General features: G+C 37.3%; 1 protein-coding gene across 1 annotated transcript; it reads left to right on the plus strand.

Annotated features, from left to right (window-relative positions):
* The first annotated feature begins 12,842 nt into the window (after window positions 1-12,842).
* On the plus strand, window positions 12,843-21,453 carry LOC149841966 (polyadenylate-binding protein 2-like). The gene is made up of 9 exons (XM_089998811.1): window positions 12,843-13,492; window positions 15,444-15,562; window positions 15,670-16,326; window positions 16,466-16,543; window positions 16,622-16,711; window positions 17,446-17,583; window positions 19,847-20,008; window positions 20,235-20,438; window positions 20,984-21,453. The coding sequence occupies exons 1-9, from the start codon at window positions 13,252-13,254 to the stop codon at window positions 21,224-21,226; spliced, it is 1,932 nt and encodes a 643-aa protein (XP_089854937.1). The 5' UTR covers window positions 12,843-13,251; the 3' UTR covers window positions 21,227-21,453.
* Window positions 21,454-21,857: the final 404 nt, after the last annotated feature.

Genomic DNA, 21,857 nt, shown 5'->3' on the forward strand with positions numbered 1-21,857 from the left:
CTCCCTGGTGGTAATAGTTTTAAGTCATCGGAAAAGTGACCGTAAGTTTGCAGACATGGTATAGCACAGCCGTGGGTGTTTTTTCTATTCTTCATGAAAAAAAAAAATTGATGACCCCATCCCACCCTATGATGCATTTGAAAAACAATCCACCGTATTATGTTGGAGCCATGTGTCAAGACAGTGTTTTCTCTACATGTTTTCATACTCAATAACCAATGCTTCTTTTTTTTATGTACACCTCAAAAAGGCCAAACTTGATCTTTAGATTCACTCTGAGAGTCACCCTGTCAATTCACATCAGTTTTGCTGAAAAAAAAGGAAAAAAAAATTTGTGATACATTTGTTCCTAGCTATCAATTTGATAGTACCATTGCACTTGTCTCCAAAATCTTCATTTTTCTATGAACTCCAAAAAAAAAACACTTTTATACAAGTGGCAGCATGACATCTTTGGACTTGACTTTTGAATGCTCTAAAGTGACCACCACTATTCCATGTGAAAGGTGGCCGGGGAAATATGAACAGTAATGTTCAAGTAAGAAAACTTTTTAACCTAAGAAAGTGTGAAAACTTAGAGGGCGTTTGAGGGGAGTGGAAACCGTGTCAATTTAGGGGAACTAAAACATTCGAGTCACTTTCGGTGAGATAAGCTGCCCCCAGTCTATGGTTCGTGATACAGTGGTTTAGAAAGTGTTGTCCCAAATGCAGATCAAACCCCGCTGGCACAGTAGTCATGGGGCCTCATCTGTGTTTTTCCTCGCTTTGGCAATATTTCCCCATCACAAAAAAAAAATGCTTTCCCAAATGAAAATGTGCCCTAAGAAAAAATTTACCATCATGTTTTGTAACTTCAGTAAATCATGCTTATACTTGCTGTTTTACTGTGTATTAGTTGATGCAGGGAAAAGGGAAATATGAAGACCTGTCATACTACAAGAGAAAGTGGAGAAGTTGGGGCGACCAAATCTTAGAAATAGAGAACAGATCTTTTAGTGGGAAAAAGCAAGATGAGACTCTAGAACTCTTTCCTTTGCACCCTGAAGCTAGATGAAGGGTTTTCTTTCGCTTCTCTTGCACTTTTTTTACCAAGATTACAGTCCCCTTTTACTATTGAGGCAAAGAGGAAGACCATGGAATCAAAAGGGAGAGATGAGGTTGTTTGCTATTTTGACTTTCTAATTAATGTTGAGAAAATTCTTCTTCTTTTTCTTAGTCTAGCAGATAAAAAGTGTCTTGATCATTGTCATATCAAAAGTTAAAGCGGGCATCAAAGTTTCTTTTTAGGCATGAGAGGTGTTTGGTATCTCGTATCTAGAAGCACTGAGGCCGGTAGGATGTGGTCATTTTGAAATTTGTTGGTATGTACAAATATTTGAATTAATTATTTACCTATCTAAGAGCCATGTGAATCTTTTCCCACTGCCATGAGCGTGCATGACACTGGATCGGATAGGAGTACGGATCTCATCATTTTGGCAGGGGATGGCCTTCATCCTGCATTCAATCCTGGCAGTCCCATCAATAGCTAGGATTGGTCCACATTTTCACCTTTATCCAGAATGATCCGATGCTTCCTGGATAGTTAGGATCCATGTGAAAGGAAGGATGGGATCCTTTTTATTTTTTTTAAAGGCAAGCTGGGGTTAGGCAGACCCCCTACCAGTTATTATTTAATCGTACCATTGGGGTTTTGAACCTGCAAAGTTCGACCACAGGAAGACGTGCACTGATAACTGGATCCTTTTTTATCAGCATCATTCAAGAGTCAGGTGTAACAGTGAAAGTAATTGTAGAATTAGGTATAGCGGATCTGGCTAGAAGCATGCATGATCCGAGCGTTGGAAGGGCAGGGACAGTCGACTAACATTCTCAAACCACTTGTAGACATGATGTACATATTTCAGAGGGTACAAATCAGATTTAATTATAGTACAGCTGACCCAATCTTGAAAGAATCGACTTCTAGATTGGCACCCAATGCTAAATGAGTGATTTTGTATAATACTACAAAATTATTATTTTAATTAACTGGTAGGGGTCTGCCTAACATCAGCTTGATTATAAAAAAAAAAAAAAGATTACTCAGAGTTTTACATTGCTGACACCGACTTCAGTCGTTGATCAAAATGATACATCGATCTCAGCAGGTAATAAGATGTCTAAACCATAGTGGGGGTTTCTCCATGCTAATTGTTAAAGGGAGGTGACAAGAAAAAAGAATAGATGCATCCAAAACGCATCTCTAAAGCCCTTTTTTGATAGAAAAATGAGGCAGATCCTGCAAGAAAAGCATTCCCATTCCTGCAGGACATGAAACAAAAGGGTCCTTGGGAAACAGGGAAGGTGGCACTGGCCCACATATGGCGGTCCCAACCTTTCCTAAGGGGCTCACCAGTTTCCTATGAAATTTCCTTCCCACATCATGAGAAGGAGGAAAGCAGGGTGGTTTGAGAGTGGGAAAAGGATTGATCATGGAATTAATGATATAAGTTACTTGTATGACAGCATTACATGAGCACCACAACAACAAAATACAGGCCCCTCTCAAAATGCTGCCATGTGATTGGCTTGTATTGCGTAAGGGACCCCTACATCTCAGCATTGTGTCTTTCTTACAAAAGGGCACTCCGGCAAGGGATGAAATTTACAAAATTGCTTGCTCAATTGTCAGTACTTGCACAAATGAATGACTGCATAAAATTAATCATGCAAGAACATAACATTCTCATAAAATTTGTGCCACCTGAGGAAGGTTCTCTTCAAAGTTTCTCTTGTAATTTTTGAGGACTACCCTTCGAATTTAGGTCAGCAATGCATAGAAGCCAAGCAAAACGTCCTAAGTTCTACTATCTACCCCCAAAACCAAGTTAGCAGGGGCACTATTGGATTTAGTGACAAAAGCAACGTTGATTCTTGTGTTCATGCTTTTTTTGTTTTATATTTACACGAGAAACCACGCCCAGGATCAAAGACCTAACTGTGCTAGCTCTGCCTATCGTACTTACCTTTCGGTCACGTGCTCATGCTTAAAAATGGAGTTTATGCATGCAAAATTAAATATAAAAAATAGCATTTTTACAATATCATATTTTTAATATGATGATTTTATCATATATTAATTAGCACGATACTAGCACTTTTTCACTTTCGTACTTATGTTTTTCTCTGTGATTTAATGTATTTTGACTAGACTTCGTACCGAGTCTAGTCAAGATAAGGGCGAGATAGAGACCGGACTGGGTGAGTCTGGATTAGACCGACTCGGTCTGGTGGGAAGTCTGGCCAAATGAGAACCAGATACAGCCAATTTTAATAGGAACCCAAAGGACTCAATTTGGATTTGAATCGGAACAAGTCAACCGGATACCCTGGTCTGGGTGCAACCCAGACCGAGTCGGGTGGGTTTGCACCTAGAACAACTCGATTTGAGGTGACCAAGACCGAGTATGGTCAAGGGTTAAACAAAAAAAGAGGAAATAATAAAAATAATAAAACATGTAATATATATATATATATATATATATATTGATTTATATATAGAGAGAGAAAACCGAGACAGTGACTATCTCAGTTTCTAACCATGAACTGGATTTGGATTTAGATTCAGTTAGACCGAATCAAGTTTGGATCCAGTAGGATCAAACCAGAATAGATCAGGTTTGGGGTCAGTCTGGTTCTATTTTATACCAAACTCAGAGTGAACTGGATTCAAATTAGTCATATCAGATCTGGATCCAGTATATAAAACAAAGATTGAATCTCTATCCAGTTTAAGATTCACATTAGATTAGATTTGGATCTGGATCTGAAATGAAGAATAAAAAACTGAACCAGGAATGTCTAGTTTGAATTAAACCTAGCTAGACCATGCTAGGTCTGGATTAAGTTTAAAGTGAGAATATGAATAAACCCAGCCCAAGATGGGTGTAGGTTAGGTGGAAGGTTAAGCTCAGTTTGGAACCCGGCTGGGGCTAGGTTAGGTTATGTGAATTTCATATCATTAAAAAGAGAAAATAAAATGTATAAAAGGGTAGGATTAGGATTTGAACCCCCAATCTATAATAAGAAAGTAACTACCCCTTACCAATAAGTCAACCTAATCTACTTGGTCAAAGAAAACTAATAAATTTTATATATACTTGATTTGGGTATATATATAGGATTAAGATCTGAGTCAGGCCTGATTCAGAATTTGAAAATAGGAGGGTCATCTAGATTCCTTAAAAATCCTATTATTCGGACTCAGACCCGTTTCAGAAATGAAAAAACCATTTTGCCCTTATGTCTAATCAATAAATTGGGCATATCTCTTCACCCCAATATCAGATTCAGATAATTTTTGGACCTCTTAACTTCTTTTCCCAAGATGAATCTTTTGGCATAGGGAAAAATGGCAAACTCTGAGAGTTTGAGATCAGAGTGTGGCAAAAAAGGCTTATGGGTGTTTTCATAATTTTACACAAGCAAAGATTTTAATGATATTGATTGTTGGAATTTTCTGCTCATTTCAAAACATGATTTGCAGAAAGACTAAGATTGATCTTTAGTTTGAGATTTTGGGTGATTCGAGATAAGTGAACATTTGTAAATAACCTCCTAGATAAATAAGATACATGTTTTTTCATAAATGCATATCGTTATGTGATTTCATATGCTTTAAAAGTATGTTGAGTATTTCATGTATATGAATAAATTGATTGAATTGCATGCTTATGAATCTATATTTATGATATTTTAATAAGATGCATGTGGATTATGACACATATTATATGTTTATCATAATACTTGATCATACCATAATGTTAGCATATGTTATGACTTTTATCATGAATGTGCTTTTTGTAAAAATGAAGATAATGGTTGAATACATGTAATATATTACAAAAAATAAAAAAGAATGTTAGGCTTTGAGAAAAGAAAGTAGAATTCAAGGGTTTTTTTAAAAATAGATTATTTAGAGAATGTCACGTTTATACCTTGAGAGGGCATTGTAAGTATCATGACGTGAGTAATTGATAATGTGTCTCTATGACAGATTGTTATATATCCCTATAATTATAGCATTATATGTGATTACATGCTGAATATTAGTTAGTGAACATACATTTAAAACTATATAATATACTAAGACTAAAAAATGAAAGGAAATGACAAGAATAGTGTACCTAAGATAACAACACAAAGAGTGATAAAAAAACTCTACTAGGAATGACATTGTCTAGGGCTTTGTTAGAGGTACGTGCACATTACCAATGCTTGAGATCTTTAAAAAATTCTTAAGTAACCCTTAAGGTTAAAAAAATATTGCCTATTATGAACTATAAACCTTGGAAGCAGATATAGCTCAGTGGACACCTTAGAGCAAGTATAACATTTCAGCTAACTACTGATAGATATATTCGGCTTTCTGACTTGCAATCGATAAGCAAAGCTGCAACAAATGAAAGTTCGTAATCTGAACAAGTTTGGATTATATTGTTGTGAAGTGGTTCATATGTCTGACCAACAATCATAGACTCTAGAGTTGTCTACATGGGTTGCTACGCCTTAGAAGGTTATTTTCAAAATAGCCAATTAGTGTAGAGTACGCCATCAAAAAATATCTACTCTAGAAAATAAGAAATGATTTTAGAAAATAGATAAAAAAGAATAATAAAATATGTAAACAACATGTTTGTTAGTTAAAAAACTAAACTCAGACTGGGAGATTAGAGTTCACTATAATTGTAATAGTTGTCTTATGTTTGTAAATGAAATTTTACTGAGTTTTAGACTCACCCTCATTTGGTTACAATTGTCGAATAAAAAGACGTTGTGGCAAAGATGATGTGACTTGTGGACTCAGACACGACTTGAACCTTGAAGTACTTGAGAATACTTTACTTGATTTAATGCATTTTCATATTTTGAACTTATATATAAGTAGTGTAGTATTGATAAACATGAATGGTTGGCATGTGATGTTGGATGATGAATTTGATATTTATATAAACCTTGTTATATGTTAAAAAAAATGGCTTGAGGTTATGTTAATAAGTTTTCTTTGAGAACTAACATCCATGAACCCAAGCTCAAAAGGCCTTGGTTTGGGTGATTGCGTCTTCCCAAAACTATAAAAAATTTCATACATTGCAAGATTTTGGAGACACTAGAGCTCCCCAAATTGGGGAGCGGAAGCACAAACTCATTACTCAATTGCACAAATATGCCGAAGTATGCGAGTTTTTTTTATGGTTGAATTGTTATATTCGGACTAGCGAAGTCATGCCATCTCTCTTCTGCCTTGCCATAAAATAAAAATGAATCTAATGTTCTTTTTAATCCTAATACCAATAGCTCCAAATCAATGGGTTTGAAACTTTAAAAAGCCCCTGTTAGGTATGGAACCCTTCTAAAGAGCCAACTTTTTAATTTTTTTTAACAGCATGTTTTTTTTTTAAGGCAAATTGGGGTTAGACAGACCCCTACCTGCTATACAAATGTACCATTGGGTTTTGAACTTGTAACGACCCAACGCAAGGCGATCATGCATTAGCTGCTCCTACCAGACAAGCGGATCAGCCACCTTTGGTTCTTTAACAGCATGTTTACTCTAACCAATTTGCTTAAAAAAAGTGGAAGTTTCCTTTGATGTGTGGAAATGCCAGTTTTCTATGCTACTTACAAAGGAGCAATGGGGGTGCCAAAAATTAGTTTCATTTTAACAATTTAAAAATTATGAAGAGCAGTTGCTTGGATTGAATGTTTTTTTTCATAGGAGTGCCTACATCATGCAACATTGTAGAATGAAAATAGTGTTGTGACTTAATGTCATTTACTAAACTGGTTGCAGTATAAATGTATTTTAACAGTGAGAAATTAACAACGCTACTTACATGGACCCCGTGGGGATGGTAGAGAGAGATATTAGGAAAGCTCGGATCTTACGATAAATAATTTAAAAACTATTTACGTGGGGACCTTATAGGGATCTTTGATCTGTGTGTGGGTATGGGCATGTATGTGACTACGGCGAGCTGGTGGCCTTCTGTGGTCGTTCGGCTCGAAGAAAGAGGAAGAGCAGAGGGTTGGGTGGTGGCACCAGCTGGGGTGCTTCAACATAAGGAAGGGATGGTGGTGGTGAGCACCATCACCGGTGATCATCCAGGGGTGGCACACGTGGCCACAGAGGGTGGCTCGAGTGGCCACGGCGGTGGCTCACCCAGAAGAGAGAAGCGGAGAGAAGAGAGGGTTTTGAAAAAATAACAAAGAGGGGGTGGGGAGGATTCTATAAGGTTTCAAATGAAAAAAACTTAGGGGAAGATGCGGTGCGCGCGCGGCGGGTGTGATGGGACTTGAGCAGCGGAGTGTGGTTGAGGTGTTTGGTGGTGATGGGGTCTTACTGGGGTTGGATTCATTTGGATCCCATCCTAACCCATCATGGTTGGATGGGATTTGGGTTAGATTTAGGTTTTGATGAGACCTAAAATCCAAATTCAACTTATTATATAAATATATATTAGATTCATTTGGTTTCAAGTGAACCCAAACTCTATTCATTTTAAGTAGGATCCATTTGAGTCTCAAATGAATCTACAATCTAGTTTTTTTTTTTATTAAAATCTATTTGGACCTTAAATGAATCTCATTATATGATCCATTTGGGCTTCAAATGGATCTCACCATGAGATTCATTTGGGTTTTTAAATAAATCAATTTTTTTTTATTTTTTTTAGTAAAATTCATTTGGGTCTCTCAATAGATCCAAACAAATATTTTACTTTAATGTGATTCATTTGGGTCTTAAATGGATCTAAAAACATTATTTACTTAGTGAGAACCAATTGATCTCCAAGTAGATCAATATTTTACTTTCTTAGTGAGATCCATTTAGTTCTTTTAAAAGATTCAAAATTCAATTTTACTTAGAGGGATTCATTTGGATTTTTAAATAGATCCATAATATTTTTTACTTTAGAAGAAAAGCCATTTGGGTCTCAAATGAATCTAAATCCTTTCGATGTCTGATATAAACCCTACTATGAGTTTAAACCCTAGCTAAGTCCATTTGGTCGAAATAACTTAAGATCCAATGGATCTTATGTGTTCATTCAAAAAAGTGTGGGTTGATCCTCTTGGATCTCCATTGAGATCCAAATCTAACTACCTTGTAAATTCTTAAACTAATTATTAGATAATTTTCTATTTAAATGTTTAAATAAACATAATTGTCAAATATCTAAAATTCACTGTTTTTCATAAAATCAATGATAAATAATATTAATTAAATATTAAGATATTATCCATAATCAATCACCAATTACTTATCCATAAAGTACCCAAATAATTTATGTTAAAATCCCCAAAAATTGGGCGTTACACTCATAGCTAATAACTTGGGTTAAATGGATGGAAGTTTTTTTATTAATGTTGCAAAAATTTAGCTGCCTTTTTTAATTTTTTTCAAAAACTTAGTTGTGTTTTCTATTAATGGACAAAGTTTAGGTGTGTTTTTAAATATTTTTCAAATTTAAAAATTGTATTTTCATTTGCATAATATTAAAATCATTAAAAACTATTGAAAATAATGAAGCAAATCATGTGTCATGGTGTGTCATGTGGACATTGCATCAGAAATGGTGTGCACTGTGACATAGCCAAAGAGTTGATCTGCATTCTCCAATGGGACTAAGAACTAAGAAGGGCCCATTAGATCCAACTACCAATTCCTTTGTTGTGGGTTCTTTTCAGACTCTGTTTTGGAAGCCGGTGATGGAGGGCGACCAGAGAGGTAATGTGAATGGAGCATAGAATGGGAGATGAGACTGAAGTTGTCAACATCTTTGTGACTTGTGAGAATGTAGTAGGATATAGTTGAAAATGACCCATCAACAGTCACATTTCTACTCTTCTTTTGAAGCAAGGTTCCAAGCATATATGTGACATTTACTGCACGTTTATAAGCATGAAAGATGTCAGAAAAGTGATGCAAAATGAAAAAAATATGTACGAATTTTTTGACCCTTTCAAATGAGAAAGATTTTTTTGTTAAAAGGGTTTTTCTAAAGAGTACAGTTTTTGATAGAAAACATTCCTTCATGGAGGGTGGAGGAATGTTTTCTACCCAAAAAAAATAATTTATTTTTAAACTCTCCATCTCACCACCACCACCATCTCACCATCACCACCACCACCCACCACCTCCTCTCACATATTTTTAATTTTTTCATTTTATTTTTTATTATGCTATACAAACAAGCAAAATTTTTTTTTTGGAAAACTTTTCTTATAAAAAACTGTCATAAGCTAAACTTTCTTTTCTTATGAGAGTTTTGATCTCTTCCAAACATTTAAATCCTCATTAAATATCATCTTCCCTCTCACCTCTAGCTCCAAAACAGAGCCTTAACTACTACAAATTTTTCTTTATTGCAATTGATTTTTAATTTTTGCTTTTCATAGGCAAGCTGAGGTTAGGCAGACCCAATAAAAAGTTTCGGCAGTCATCCTTGGTTGTCAATGTTATTAACAGGGTGTTTGATGGTGTCAAATTTTCTCTTGCAAGAAAAGAAAAACTTTTCCGTTTTTTGCGTTGACAGGAGATTTTTCTCATTTTTTGAGGAGAAAAAGTCATTGTGTTGCTAAGGGGTACCCAGGGACTTTTTCCCCATATACAGTTATCTCCAGTGACAACTCTATCACCACAGTCATAACATAGGGATGGCAATGGACCGGGGCGGGGGACAGGGTCTCCACCCTCGCCCCGTCTCAAGATTAGAACCTCCATCCTTGCACAGGGATGGATTTAAACCTCCATCCCTGGTTCAAACAGGGATGAGGTGGGGTGGGGCCCGTTTCCCGTAGTCTATTGCCATCCTTTAGAAGGACTGGGGATGGGGAGGGGAGGGGCAGGGCTAGGCGGGGATCATGGCCGGGATGGGGTGGGCGGGGAAAAGTGTAAGTCCATCCCCGAACCGGGATGGATTTTAACCTTCGGCCCCGCCTCCATCCCCGTTTCATACCCTTCATCCCCGGTCCAAACGGGGCGAGGCGGGGCGGGGCCCCGCTTTCCCCCGGTCCACTGCCATCCCTAGTCAAACATGCCCTAAATTTCAGGAGCTTGAGCCTAATCCATTTATGTTGTGAGGCACCAAGGTATGAGCCAATGTTGTCAGTATTGTGCATATCGGCCTGTTGTATTGGAGATATGTATCATATCAGCAGAAAACCGACACGCTTCACCCTTGAATTGACTTTTTTTAAATAAATATAAAAATAATTAAGATTAATATTTTAATGACTTTAGCAGGTGTCATGTTTTGAATGACACGTAATATATTTTTTTTAATTATTTTTTGGCCGATTCAGAACGGTTCACTTGAGTATCGGTATCAGCTGATTCACCTAAATCGTTGGCCAAACAATACAGGGCCGATACCGATACGGACAACATTGGTGTGAGACCCATAGATTGAGGTGGGTTTAATAAATGAGCCCTACTTAGATCTAATTTAATTATAATAAACAATTAGGGATGAAAAAATTTGTTCACAAATGTGCTAGAGAATGCGATTTGAATAAGCTGTTGTCTATCCAACCCAAACACTTTCCAAATGGTTCAAAAAAAGCATGCCCCACATGGTCCCCATCGATCATGTATGTGAAAGCGTTGCATCCAGGGTGTCTAAATATTGAGTTTTTCTTAACAACTAAAAGATATTTTATTAGATGTTTTAAATGTTTAAAATATCGTAATATATTGAATATAATGCAATATTTTTGTTTAAATTAAATTAGCACAATGTTATTATGGCATGCATACTTTCATCAACAATATAGCCAAAGGGTTTCATTAACTTTGGAAAATTTTCAAAAGCACACATAAAGTTTTGACGCCAATAAAAAAAATACTTAAGCTTACCATGTTATTAAAATCATACCTAGATATTAGTTCTGTAAATAAAAAGTGCACTTATGTCCATTTAACTTTAGTTATCATTAACTTATGTTTGAGTTAATAGGACAACGTTACTAATTTTCCCTCTAAACATTTTTTTTAAAGAATCTAAAAAACACATAAAGTATTGCCAATAACAAAAGTACACCTAGATTTTAGTAATCACAAGATAAATTTAATGACAACTTTGAGGGAAGTAAACATTTTTTTTTAATTATCCAAGAAAAAATTATGCATACTTTCAACAATATTGGAAACTTATGTGTGTATTTTATTATCACCCAAAATTTAGGTGCATTTTTTGATTTTTTTTTTTTTTTTGCAATGATAGAGTGTGTACACACACACAGAAACCATATCTAGGATCAGAGACCTAGCCACGCTAGCTCGGACTGCCGTACTTACGATCACTGTTGTGGAAGCATAAAACTCTATGAGCTTACCCCTTGCCCCTTGGGATTAGCCATGCTTAAGCTTGCACAAGGGATGATGCCCATTAGATTTGAACCAAGATCACCTGACTAGCTGACTAGGACCCCATTCCACTACTCCAAACCCCTTTGGAGCTACTATAAACTATATCTTTAGACACATCATTTAATCAATGAAACCTCATGAAGGTATTTTACATTAGTTTATTACACAAATATGAGATTTTTGAAGTCATAAAAATCTGGTACACAATAGGCCGTCCATATTTAAAGATTTTTAGAAACACAAGATCTAAAAAATCCATGTATATAATAATTGTAGGCTTTGATCAACCAAAAAATAAAAAATTTATGATAATTAAATAATAACTTTTACTGAGTGGGTGCTCTCAGGGCACCCTATCACTCTATTTTTTTTAACAAATATTTTTGTTGTAAGGCAGGGTGGTCGTGGGGCTCCACCTGGGGTTTTCCTTGCTTCGGCTAGGGATTTCATCATAAAAAAAAAAACTAAAGATTTTTGTTGTACAAACCAGAACAATCATAAACATCAAGCTAATCCTTGCTTAGCCTTATGCTTGATCAGCACCTGTCTAACAAACTTAACCTATCTGATAATAAATCTGTTCGGAGTAGGTTTGTCAACAGATCGAGTCTTCATCAGACCTAGCTTTATCCACACCCAGACCAACCGTGAGTTGCTGGTATACCAGGTTTAGGTTCAGGTCTGATCGACCTACCAAAGGCAAAACTATAACCAAGTTCTATATGAGCAGTGTAAACCAGACATAGACCATACCCGATACAATACTAACTTTTTATATATGAAAAATACGATTACTATCTTAATCAAGACTCAGGGTGAACTTGTGTTTGGTACTAAATTTCATAAACTATACCAGTTCCATAGTTACCAGGAAGCTAAATGGATACGTGAAGTGGAAGTAGGGAAGGAAGCGTTAAAAAGTAGTAGGAAGCAGGAAGCGAGATTCATTTTTAATGCTATCGCGGAAGCGTGAAGCAAAAAAAACAAAAAAAAAACATGACAAAAGTACGAGAGAAACAAAGGAAAAGTATTGAGAAAAGTGAAAATAAAAAAATTAATATGAAAAACACAAAAATAAATAAGAGTGACGGAGAAGCAAGTGGAAAGCGAAAGAGAAGCGACTAGAAAAACGAGTGGAAAGTGCGTTTCTCTTAAATGAGAAGCGAGTTTTTCATAGGCTTCCCCTTAGGGAGGGCCTTCTGGTAACTATCCTAGTTGTATACGCTAATAGGACCTCATGGGTTGGACCCAGATAGCTAATCGGATTCTTGTTACCAAACCCTAACCCTACCGGGTTTGATACGGGTTAGAATCGGCTGACGTGACCGAATGGGCATACCCGGCGGGGTCTGGAACGACGATGACCGGGTCGATCTAAGAATTAGGGTTTTTGGCGTAGGTTATAAAAGGGGCCTCCCCTTCGCATGCAGGCTGTGCGGTGCAGTTCGGGCTGCCCTCCCCCAAAAATTTTTTCTCTTATTTTTTTCCCTCTTTTCCTCCTCTCCCTCTTCTTTCTTCCGATCTCCGATCCCCCAATCCGTAATCTCTCTTTCTCTCAGTCAATCTCTGAAAAAAAGCCCCCCAAACCCTAATTTGTCTGCAAATCTCTTCGTTCTCCCGAGAAGGAAAGAAGAAAAGAAAAAGTAAAAAGTAAAAAGGGTTTGTAATCGTTCCCTTTCAGAAGCTATTTGATTTTTTTTGGTGATCTAGGATTTCCGAAATAAGAAGAGGGGAAAAAAGTAAAAAAAGCAAAAACGAAAAGGATAGATAGAAGAAGAAGCGGTGAGAAAGGAAGGAAGGAAGGAAGGAAGGAGATCAATATCGCGCAAGTTCAGATGCAGCCACAGCCGCCCCCCTCCGCCGTGCAGGCGGCCCCGGTGCCGCCGAGCAACGGGGCCAATCCGTTCGTGTCCACGTCCCTGTACGTCGGCGACCTGGAGGCGAACGTCACGGACTCGCAGCTCTACGATCTCTTCAGTCAGTTGGGGCAGGTCGTGTCGGTCCGCGTCTGCCGCGATCTCAGCACGCGCCGGTCCCTTGGCTACGCCTACGTCAATTACAGCAATACCCAAGATTGTATGTTGCCTTTCCTTGATCGTGATTTCTGTTTCGTTTCTTTCCTTTTGCTGGATTGGGTTGTGTGGTTATATGCCTTTCCTTGATCATAGTTTATTTTCCTCCATTTGGATGTAGAATGACTGTTATATGCATCTTTTTTCCTTTATTCCTTTTGGTTGGTTTAAGGTTAATGATGGTTGTTTGGGTGACCTGATGGTTTGTTAGTTTACTGAGATATTTATTTTCATGCATAGTTGATGACCTTTCAGATATGCTCCCGAATTATTTTTAATATTCCGGTCATAAAAAGATAAGAAAAGCATGTTTGGATGGACATTATCGGGATCGGATATCGGCATACATGAGAGAAGATCAAGTGATTTAAGCAAATATGTGCATTTCATCATTTGTGTTTCCTCCCTTTGGGAAGTTTTCTGATGGATTTGTAGTTTGGAAGATATTCATTCTCTTACCAATTCAATTTGATGTCTCATTTTCATATGGCTTTAACAATTTTTTTTGTTTGCAGTATAACTGTGTAATTACCCATGTGCGTGTTTGTTGAATAAAAAAGATCTTTACCTTAGTAGTCATACGTGGCCATCTCTTGCCTGTTTGTCTTAAAAATTCTATTCTTTCCCTTATTTAATTTTCTCTAAAAGATTACTATTACGCTACTAGTTTTGCATTTGTGGCCTATACAGTTCTCCTTTAGATCCTTCCTCCAGCATACAAAAGAAAACCTAATATACGAAACTATTTAGTGAAATTGGATGATGTTGAATGCACATGTTTATTTGGATACCGGATGGCTAATCGTGGATATAGCTGTGAAGCGAGTTTACTACTGTGTCAGAATCTATGATGATTGGGGTTTCTCCAAGATCACGCCATGGTATTAACTTGATATCCTTAATGTCATTATGGTGGTGCTTTAACTTAATTCATGGATTGAGGGGGATAAAATTAATATGCACACATTCTTATTTGAAGAAGGTTTCCCTAATTTATTTTGCCTGATATTGAATAATTTTACTTATTTTGCCTTTTAGTTTATTGTATATTGGGTTGCTTGGTACTTTTACTCTACATCCTTTCACGTATCGTGTAATTACTGCTGGTCATTTAACTTGTTTTAGATCTCAAACAAATATTTTATGTGAAGGAATATTGTGAATGTGAGCACACGTAGTAAGAGGCAGTTGGCCTTCTCTTATTCTTCCTTTGCTGTTTTTTCATATTATACTGAATGACTTTGCAACATTAGCAAATAAATGTCATTGTACTCAAGTCACATGTTGTGTTGTTCCTATGGAGTAGTGGAACTTTTCTCTGCTACCAGTTACGTGATCAAAGCTGAATATCAACTGTATCTCTCTGTATTTCTCCGTTTAATATTCTTGTATTCAGGAAAAGGCAACCTTTTGTTTTGAATGATTTCCTTTGTTAGTGTTAGGCAGATTTTGGATTTCATATTCACAATGCCTGTTAAATTACAAAGTGCATGTGTCAATGATTGTTAAGAGGGTAAACCTTTGTAGTTTAGATTCTTGACATGTTTAAACTTGAAATATGTAAGCCAGTGAGGGCACCCCAATACAAACCAAATGCCCAACTGGAAGATCTTTTTCTGCACAAGTGCACTATAAAACAGGGGTGGCATGCTGTTAAATTTGTCTCCAAGTAACACAATTTCTATGCAATGAAATACAGTATTATAATTTGCTGTATTTAGGAGCTGCTTAGTTTATACACCTGCAAGTTGAGCTCTTGTGAGCAATGTTGAGTTTGGTGAGCACATGTATTGGCAAATCTCTTATTGTTATATGCACTTGAGTTTTTTCTGCATAAAAAATGCTTTGTTTTGTGATGTGTTCATCTTACTAGTTTTTTTTATTATTCTCAGCATGTTTAATTCTTTTCTGACTGCTTATAGTTATTATTTTTCATTTCTTGATTAAAATTACAGCGGCTAGGGCATTGGAAGTGTTGAACTTTACCCCTCTCAATGGAAAATCTATCCGTATCATGCATTCACACAGAGACCCCAGTATTCGTAAAAGTGGAGCTGGAAACATATTTATTAAAGTGCGTATGATTTTTTTTGTTTTGTTTGTAAGTTGGGTGGTTGTAGTTAATTGTTCTAATTATATGGTTTTCATAGTCAAATGATGTTAGGCTTCAAACTTGTGCAGAACTTGGATAAGGCAATTGACCACAAGGCTTTGTATGATACGTTCTCTGTATTTGGAAACATTCTCTCATGCAAGGTTGCAACAGATGCATCTGGACTATCAAGGGGATATGGTTTTGTTCAGTTTGATTCTGAAGAGGCAGCTCAAGCTGCTATAGACAAGCTGAATGGAATGTTGTTGAATGACAAACAAGTATTTGTTGGTCACTTTGTCCGAAAGCAGGAGAGGGAAAATGCCAGTAACAAGACTAAGTTTAATAATGTATATGTGAAGAATCTCTCAGAGGCGACTACTGAGGATGACTTAAGCCAATCTTTTGGTGAATATGGAGTCATCACTAGTGTTGTAGTAATGAGGGAGACTGATGGAAAATCAAAATGTTTTGGATTTGTAAATTTTGAAAATGCTGATGATGCTGCCAATGCTGTTGAGGCTCTTAATGGAAAGAAGTTTGATGATAAAGAATGGTATGTTGGAAAAGCACAAAAAAAATCTGAAAGAGAGATGGAGTTGAAGAGTAGATTTGAACAGAATTCGAAGGAAGTAGCTGATAAATTTCAAGGTGTAAATTTATACTTGAAGAATCTTGATGATAGCATGGGTGATGAGAAACTTCGAGAGCTGTTCTCTGAGTTTGGAACAGTTACCTCATGTAAGGTGTGTTCACTATGACAATGTCATTTGCTAATGTTTGGTATAATGGCTGGTTATTACTTTTTTCTGTGCTAATTTTCCTTTTTTTTCCTGGTGACATTTATTTATGACATTCTGTTTTTTTTTGTTGGCCCTTGTATAGGTTATGAGAGATCCAAATGGAATCAGTAGAGGGTCAGGATTTGTAGCTTTCTCAACTCCAGAGGAAGCATCCCGAGCTGTAAGCACACTTTATTAATTGCCACTAATTTATTATAATTATTCATTGATATGCATCATTTCATCCTTTGTTTTTCAGCTTATGGAGATGAATGGGAAGATTGTTGTTAGCAAACCTCTTTATGTCGCACTTGCACAGCGCAAGGAAGATAGAAGGGCAAGGTTGCAGGTAACTGTATATATAGCTTTTTTATATACTCTAATTTTAGTTGAATTAATGACTACTTGGGACACGGTTCTAGTGAGTTATAGAGTAAATAATCATGGCAGTCATTGTTCTCCTTGGAAGTTTGCTGCTTGTCATCATGGCTTGTGTCACATGTCTGTTAAATTCTGCTTCAATGGTGACACCAATTTTCTTGTTTTACTTTTTGATCCTGTTGCAGTTGGTGGTGTTTTCAGTATGGTTTTCATGTTCTGGTAGCTCATGTGGTGAATATGCTTGTTGGTGCATATTCCATCTGGTTAAATTGTGTATGAATAGAGAAACTCTGTGACGGCATCAGAGTCTGATGCAAAATTCTTTTCGCCCTTCTTTACAGAAAATTTCTTCTACCAAGTGGTTGCATTGCGAATTAAAACAACTTGCTGTGATAGTCAGAAACCAACTTTACCACTACTACAATGGCTTCCTCCTCTTTCCGTAGATATTCTCCTCCAATACTTACCTTTGGTCTAGTCATTCTAGTTTTTCGAACTTCACACACACATACACATCCAAACCTGAGAACTGGCATGTCATCTACTCTTTCACACCGCTTGTGTGAATGTGCTATCTTATTTATTTGTGGCACATTCTCTATTGCTGTGGAATATTTTGTCAAGTTCACACTTTTAGTACATAATTGACTTTAATAGTTTTCTTTATTTCCACTTTTAATAAGTTGTTATTGTCTCTTTTAGGCACAATTTTCGCAAATGCGACCTGTTGCTTTGGCACCGTCAGTGACTCCTCGTGTGCCAATTTATCCTCCTGGTGGTCCTGGCCTTGGGCAACAAATATTTTATGGCCAAGGACCCCCTGCCATTATTCCACCACAGGTATTTCAGTTTCTTTCTTTAATAAATCACCTATGAGTTTGTTGTCTTTATGGATATTTGTAGAGGGATGGTAGGATAACCACTTTTTTCTTGTGCTTTCTGACCATAGTAAATTATGCCTATGGTTGTGCCCATGTGGGAAGAGGGAAGTGTGTCCGTGATGTTTTGCTGGTTTATTTACAATAGGAAAACAACAATAATGATCTCATGATTAATTTCAGTTGCTTGCTGGTTGTTTCCTTTAGGATCTAACAGAGACTTTGTAAGCAAAGTGTGTATCTATGTTTATAAACTTGTATTGTTATTTTAGTTGCAAGATGTACTTTACTTGTCTTTCTTAATGTTACTTTTTGAAAGAAATAAAGTGGCCTTGGGTTTGTTTTCTTCTAGATCCTAGATCCCTATTCTGTCCAGAAAATAAATTTCTTTCTAGCAGTTTCCTAGCAAACTTAACGCCACTTTCAGTGTCAGCCAAGTGGCTGATTTGTCAGTGTGGTGCATTCCTTATGCTGTTCAAGTAAATTTAAATTTCACAAATGATATAATTATGTTCTACAACACACTTTTCAGGGATCTATGGAGCCCACATTTCTAGAACCTTCAAATACCTTTTTCTTGGTGGTAAAGTGGATTACAATTCTAGTTGGCCCTTTTTCTCATTGACTTCCAGAAATCTGCAGAAAATTGCAGAACACTGGTTCCAATAAATTTGTAGACAAACCACAAAAATGTAGTCCAATGTGAACTCTCAAAATGATGAATTTTGTTGTGGGCTGTCAGTTTTAAATTAGAATATGTTCTGGATTGTCGCCTGTTGTGATTATTATCGACACTATGGGAACCAAAAGTAATAGCAACTAAAGGTCTCTATCTCTTGTGATTTTCTTTTGTGGGGGGGCTTGTGGGTGTAAGAGAAAGGTTGACAATAATGAGCACCATGTAGTGCGAAAATGTAACTCTTTAGAGAGATCCTGAGTCAAAACTTATGCATGCCTTTTAACGTATGCTTGTGGATGGGCTATCAGCGAAATGGATCGATCAGACTTTGAGTGATGAACATATCAGCTGCTGCTGTTGAAGTCTTTTGGAAATCAAACATTACATGTTTGCTATGTCACATAGGTGTGGGTGCGGATGCGGCACTGTAAAAAAACTTGGGTGCGGGGGTGCGGAGATGATATATATATATATATATATATACTTTTTAACAGTTTTAAGTTAACACTAATTGTATGTGTGTGCATTTATGTATTTATATATCTAATATAGGTAAAAATGGACTTGGTTAGGGTTAACTGAAGACAGAAGTGGTCCTTGGCATCGTTGATTTCACCTGACACAAAGGAATCTGTGTCCAAGTGTCGGGTGCGGTGTGACACAGGGTGCGGTGCCCTGTTAGAAGAGTCCGTGTTACATAGCATTTTTGTCTATGTAATTGTAATCCAATCCTTGGTTGTTAGGCAGCCCTTTTGGCTCCTGCTGAGTCTGACTGCTTGCATTATAAGCTTATCATTGTTCGGTTTGGAATTTTATGTTTGAGTTGATGTCTATGTATATAATAGGTTTGTTAATGATGTTTTCCAAGTTGTTACATTGTAATTCATGTAGTTTCATGGTATTATGGTCTTGGTCACAGGTTCAAAAGAAGTTCCATTCTAAGCTGAAGGAAAAAATAAAAGTCAATTCATAATAAGGGATGCAACTTAGGTTCTGTTTGGGATCTGGAGATGGTATTTAATGAGGGTTTAATTAATAACACCGACCCCACAGATGTTTGGGGACCCTGTTTGGGAGATGAGAAAGGTCTTGAGAATGGAGAAGGAGGTGGAGATTTGCCATTTTCAGCTACATCCTCACAAGGAGGTAGTTGACAACTACAGCGTCCACTCCCATCACCCCTCTCATCTTCTCTCCAGCACCGGCTCCCAAACAGAGCCCTGTATGGTTTTGCGTAAATCTTCTATGGTATCATTAAGAGGAAAGATATATTGTTTAGTGAGATATCTAATCTAATATATTGCTTTATTTTTATCTAATCTAATGTTCTTAGAAAATATGGTTGTAAGTTGTGACCTTGTTCGCAGTTGAGTTCACTTTTCTTGGTCGTTTGACTAATGGCAACAACTTTGTTCTTGTTGTTTGCTGTGACACAGCTGTGTTTTTTCAAGTAACCCCTTTAGTGATGACTTTCTGCATTGATGGCTCTGGAAATTGCTTGAAAAATAACTGGGATGGTCACGACTTTTCTGCTTTCCTTTTGCAGCCTGGTTTTGGTTACCAGCAACAGCTTGTTCCTGGTATGAGGCCTGGGGGAGCACCAATGCCCAACTTCTTTGTCCCTTTGGTACAACAAGGCCAGCGACCTGGTGGAAGACGGGGTGGGGCTACTCCAATGCAACAGTCTCAGCCATTGATTCAACAGCAGGTGTGTTTGCTTTCACGGTGATGGCAATCTTGCATTTCATTCTTTACTAGTTGAGGCATAAATGAATGTATTCTTGCATCTTTCCTATTCTTTGGCATGTTTTTGCAGTCCACTTTTTTGGGCTTTCTCCTGTCTAGTTTGTGTATATAGTCCACCCGTGTAAGTTCTTTCATGACTGATTAAAAATATGCGTGATCACTAATGAGTAGCATTGGTGTTTCTGCAGATGCTTCCAAGAGGAAGGGTGTATCGTTATCCCCCTGGGAGGAACATGCAAGAGGTTCCCATGCCTAATGTGGCTGGTGGTATGATGTCTGTTCCATACGAGATGGGTGGTATGCCATTAAGAGAAACTGGCATCTCACAGCCTATCCCAATATCTGCATTGGCTTCGGCTCTTGCAAATGCTATTCCTGAGCAGCAAAGGACGGTATGCTTCTGCTGTTTTCTGTTTTTTCACTTTGTTCTTTCTGCTCTCCTTTCCCAAATGGGAAACGGTTACATGACAACATGCATTTGCTGCTAAATTTGCATTATATTTTTCGGATAGGCTATAACTTTGCATGATGAAGCTATGATTTTACATACGGTATATAAACCTGAGTTCTTTGTGGGTTAAGCAAAAAAAGACAAATCATAATTTGATTTTGTAAGATCGGAACTGTTTTGACTCTGAAGGCTGCGTTTCTTTTTCTCTCAGAAATGTAATGGATTTTCTAGTGATCAGATTATGGTTTAATTTATGAGAGCATGTGCAGATGGTCTGTGACTGTCAACGCAGCATTGTGCCCATTAATGTCGGATAGATGAGATCCTTGTGTCTTAACATGTTGGGCAAGTTCTGGTCCTTGTTGTGAGATGTTCTTAAGAATATAAAAATTTGAGCTTTTTGAAATTCCCGTACTGATGCACATTGATGAACTATTATTTTGATGAGCATAGTAGTGATTTAACCTTTTTTTGGTTTACTTTCAGATGCTGGGTGAAAGTCTCTACCCTCTTGTGGAGCAGCTGGAACGTGAACATTCTGCCAAAGTGACTGGCATGCTACTTGAGATGGACCAGCCGGAGGTGCTGCACTTGCTGGAGTCTCCAGAGGCCTTGAGAGCAAAAGTTGCAGAAGCAATGGAAGTCCTGAGGAGCGTTCAGCAGCAGCAAGGAAACCCCCCGACTGATCAGTTGGCTGGGTTATCTTTGAACGACTCTATAGTTTCTTGATCATGGTAGGTAGTTTTGGCTAATCTTGCATTGCGGCACTTCAATCTAGTAATCACGAGGACAGTTGAGGCTTGAGCAGACATTTTAGTAGCTTAGTTATTCAGGGATCTATTTGCTTGCGTCTCGATTTTGTTTTTCCCCTTTTTGATCATTTTAGTTAAAACATTGCATCTGGTTGTTGCTCTAAGTTTTGGATTCAGTATCGAGGATTTATATTTGCTGGGTTATTTGGTATTTGTCTTTGTTGCTGCTTTCTTAGATCTCTTTACAATTTCATAATTAAGTATTTGTTTTGTTGACAACGTGCTGTGCCATTTGGTACATCTGATGGCGATTGAACTGGGGAGAGATGGTGGGATCTGTTACTCAAACAGACAAATAGGAAGGGGGGTGTCCCTTTCTATATTGACACGTTGATTGATTAACTTACCATTCTTTATCATAAAAAAATGGACGCTCAGCGTTTTTCTTACCAAAGGTCCCAGCAGAATAAAAAAATTTGTCTTAGAAGAATCAATTTTTGTTGGGGCCTTTAGCCGTTTTTTGACTGCTGCTAAAGGTCTCACTGCAGAAACCGGGACCTTTAGCGGCGGTGGACCGTCGTTAAAATTTCTTTTGGCGTTTTTTAGCT

This window comes from Nuphar pumila, chromosome 3 (genome assembly GCF_984573655.1).
Source record: "Nuphar pumila chromosome 3, dmNupPumi1.hap1.1, whole genome shotgun sequence".
In the NCBI taxonomy this organism is placed as follows: Eukaryota; Viridiplantae; Streptophyta; class Magnoliopsida; order Nymphaeales; family Nymphaeaceae; genus Nuphar; species Nuphar pumila.

Excerpts from the sequence above, each read along its gene's own strand:
- LOC149841966 (XM_089998811.1), top strand. The coding sequence starts at position 13,252 with ATGCAGCCACAGCCGCCCCCCTCCGCCGTGCAGGCGGCCCCGGTGCCG. Across the intron at positions 16,544-16,621 it reads CAGAGGAAGCATCCCGAGCT|CTTATGGAGATGAATGGGAA; the intron begins GTAAGCACACTT and ends TTTGTTTTTCAG. Across the intron at positions 17,584-19,846 it reads CTGCCATTATTCCACCACAG|CCTGGTTTTGGTTACCAGCA; the intron begins GTATTTCAGTTT and ends TTCCTTTTGCAG.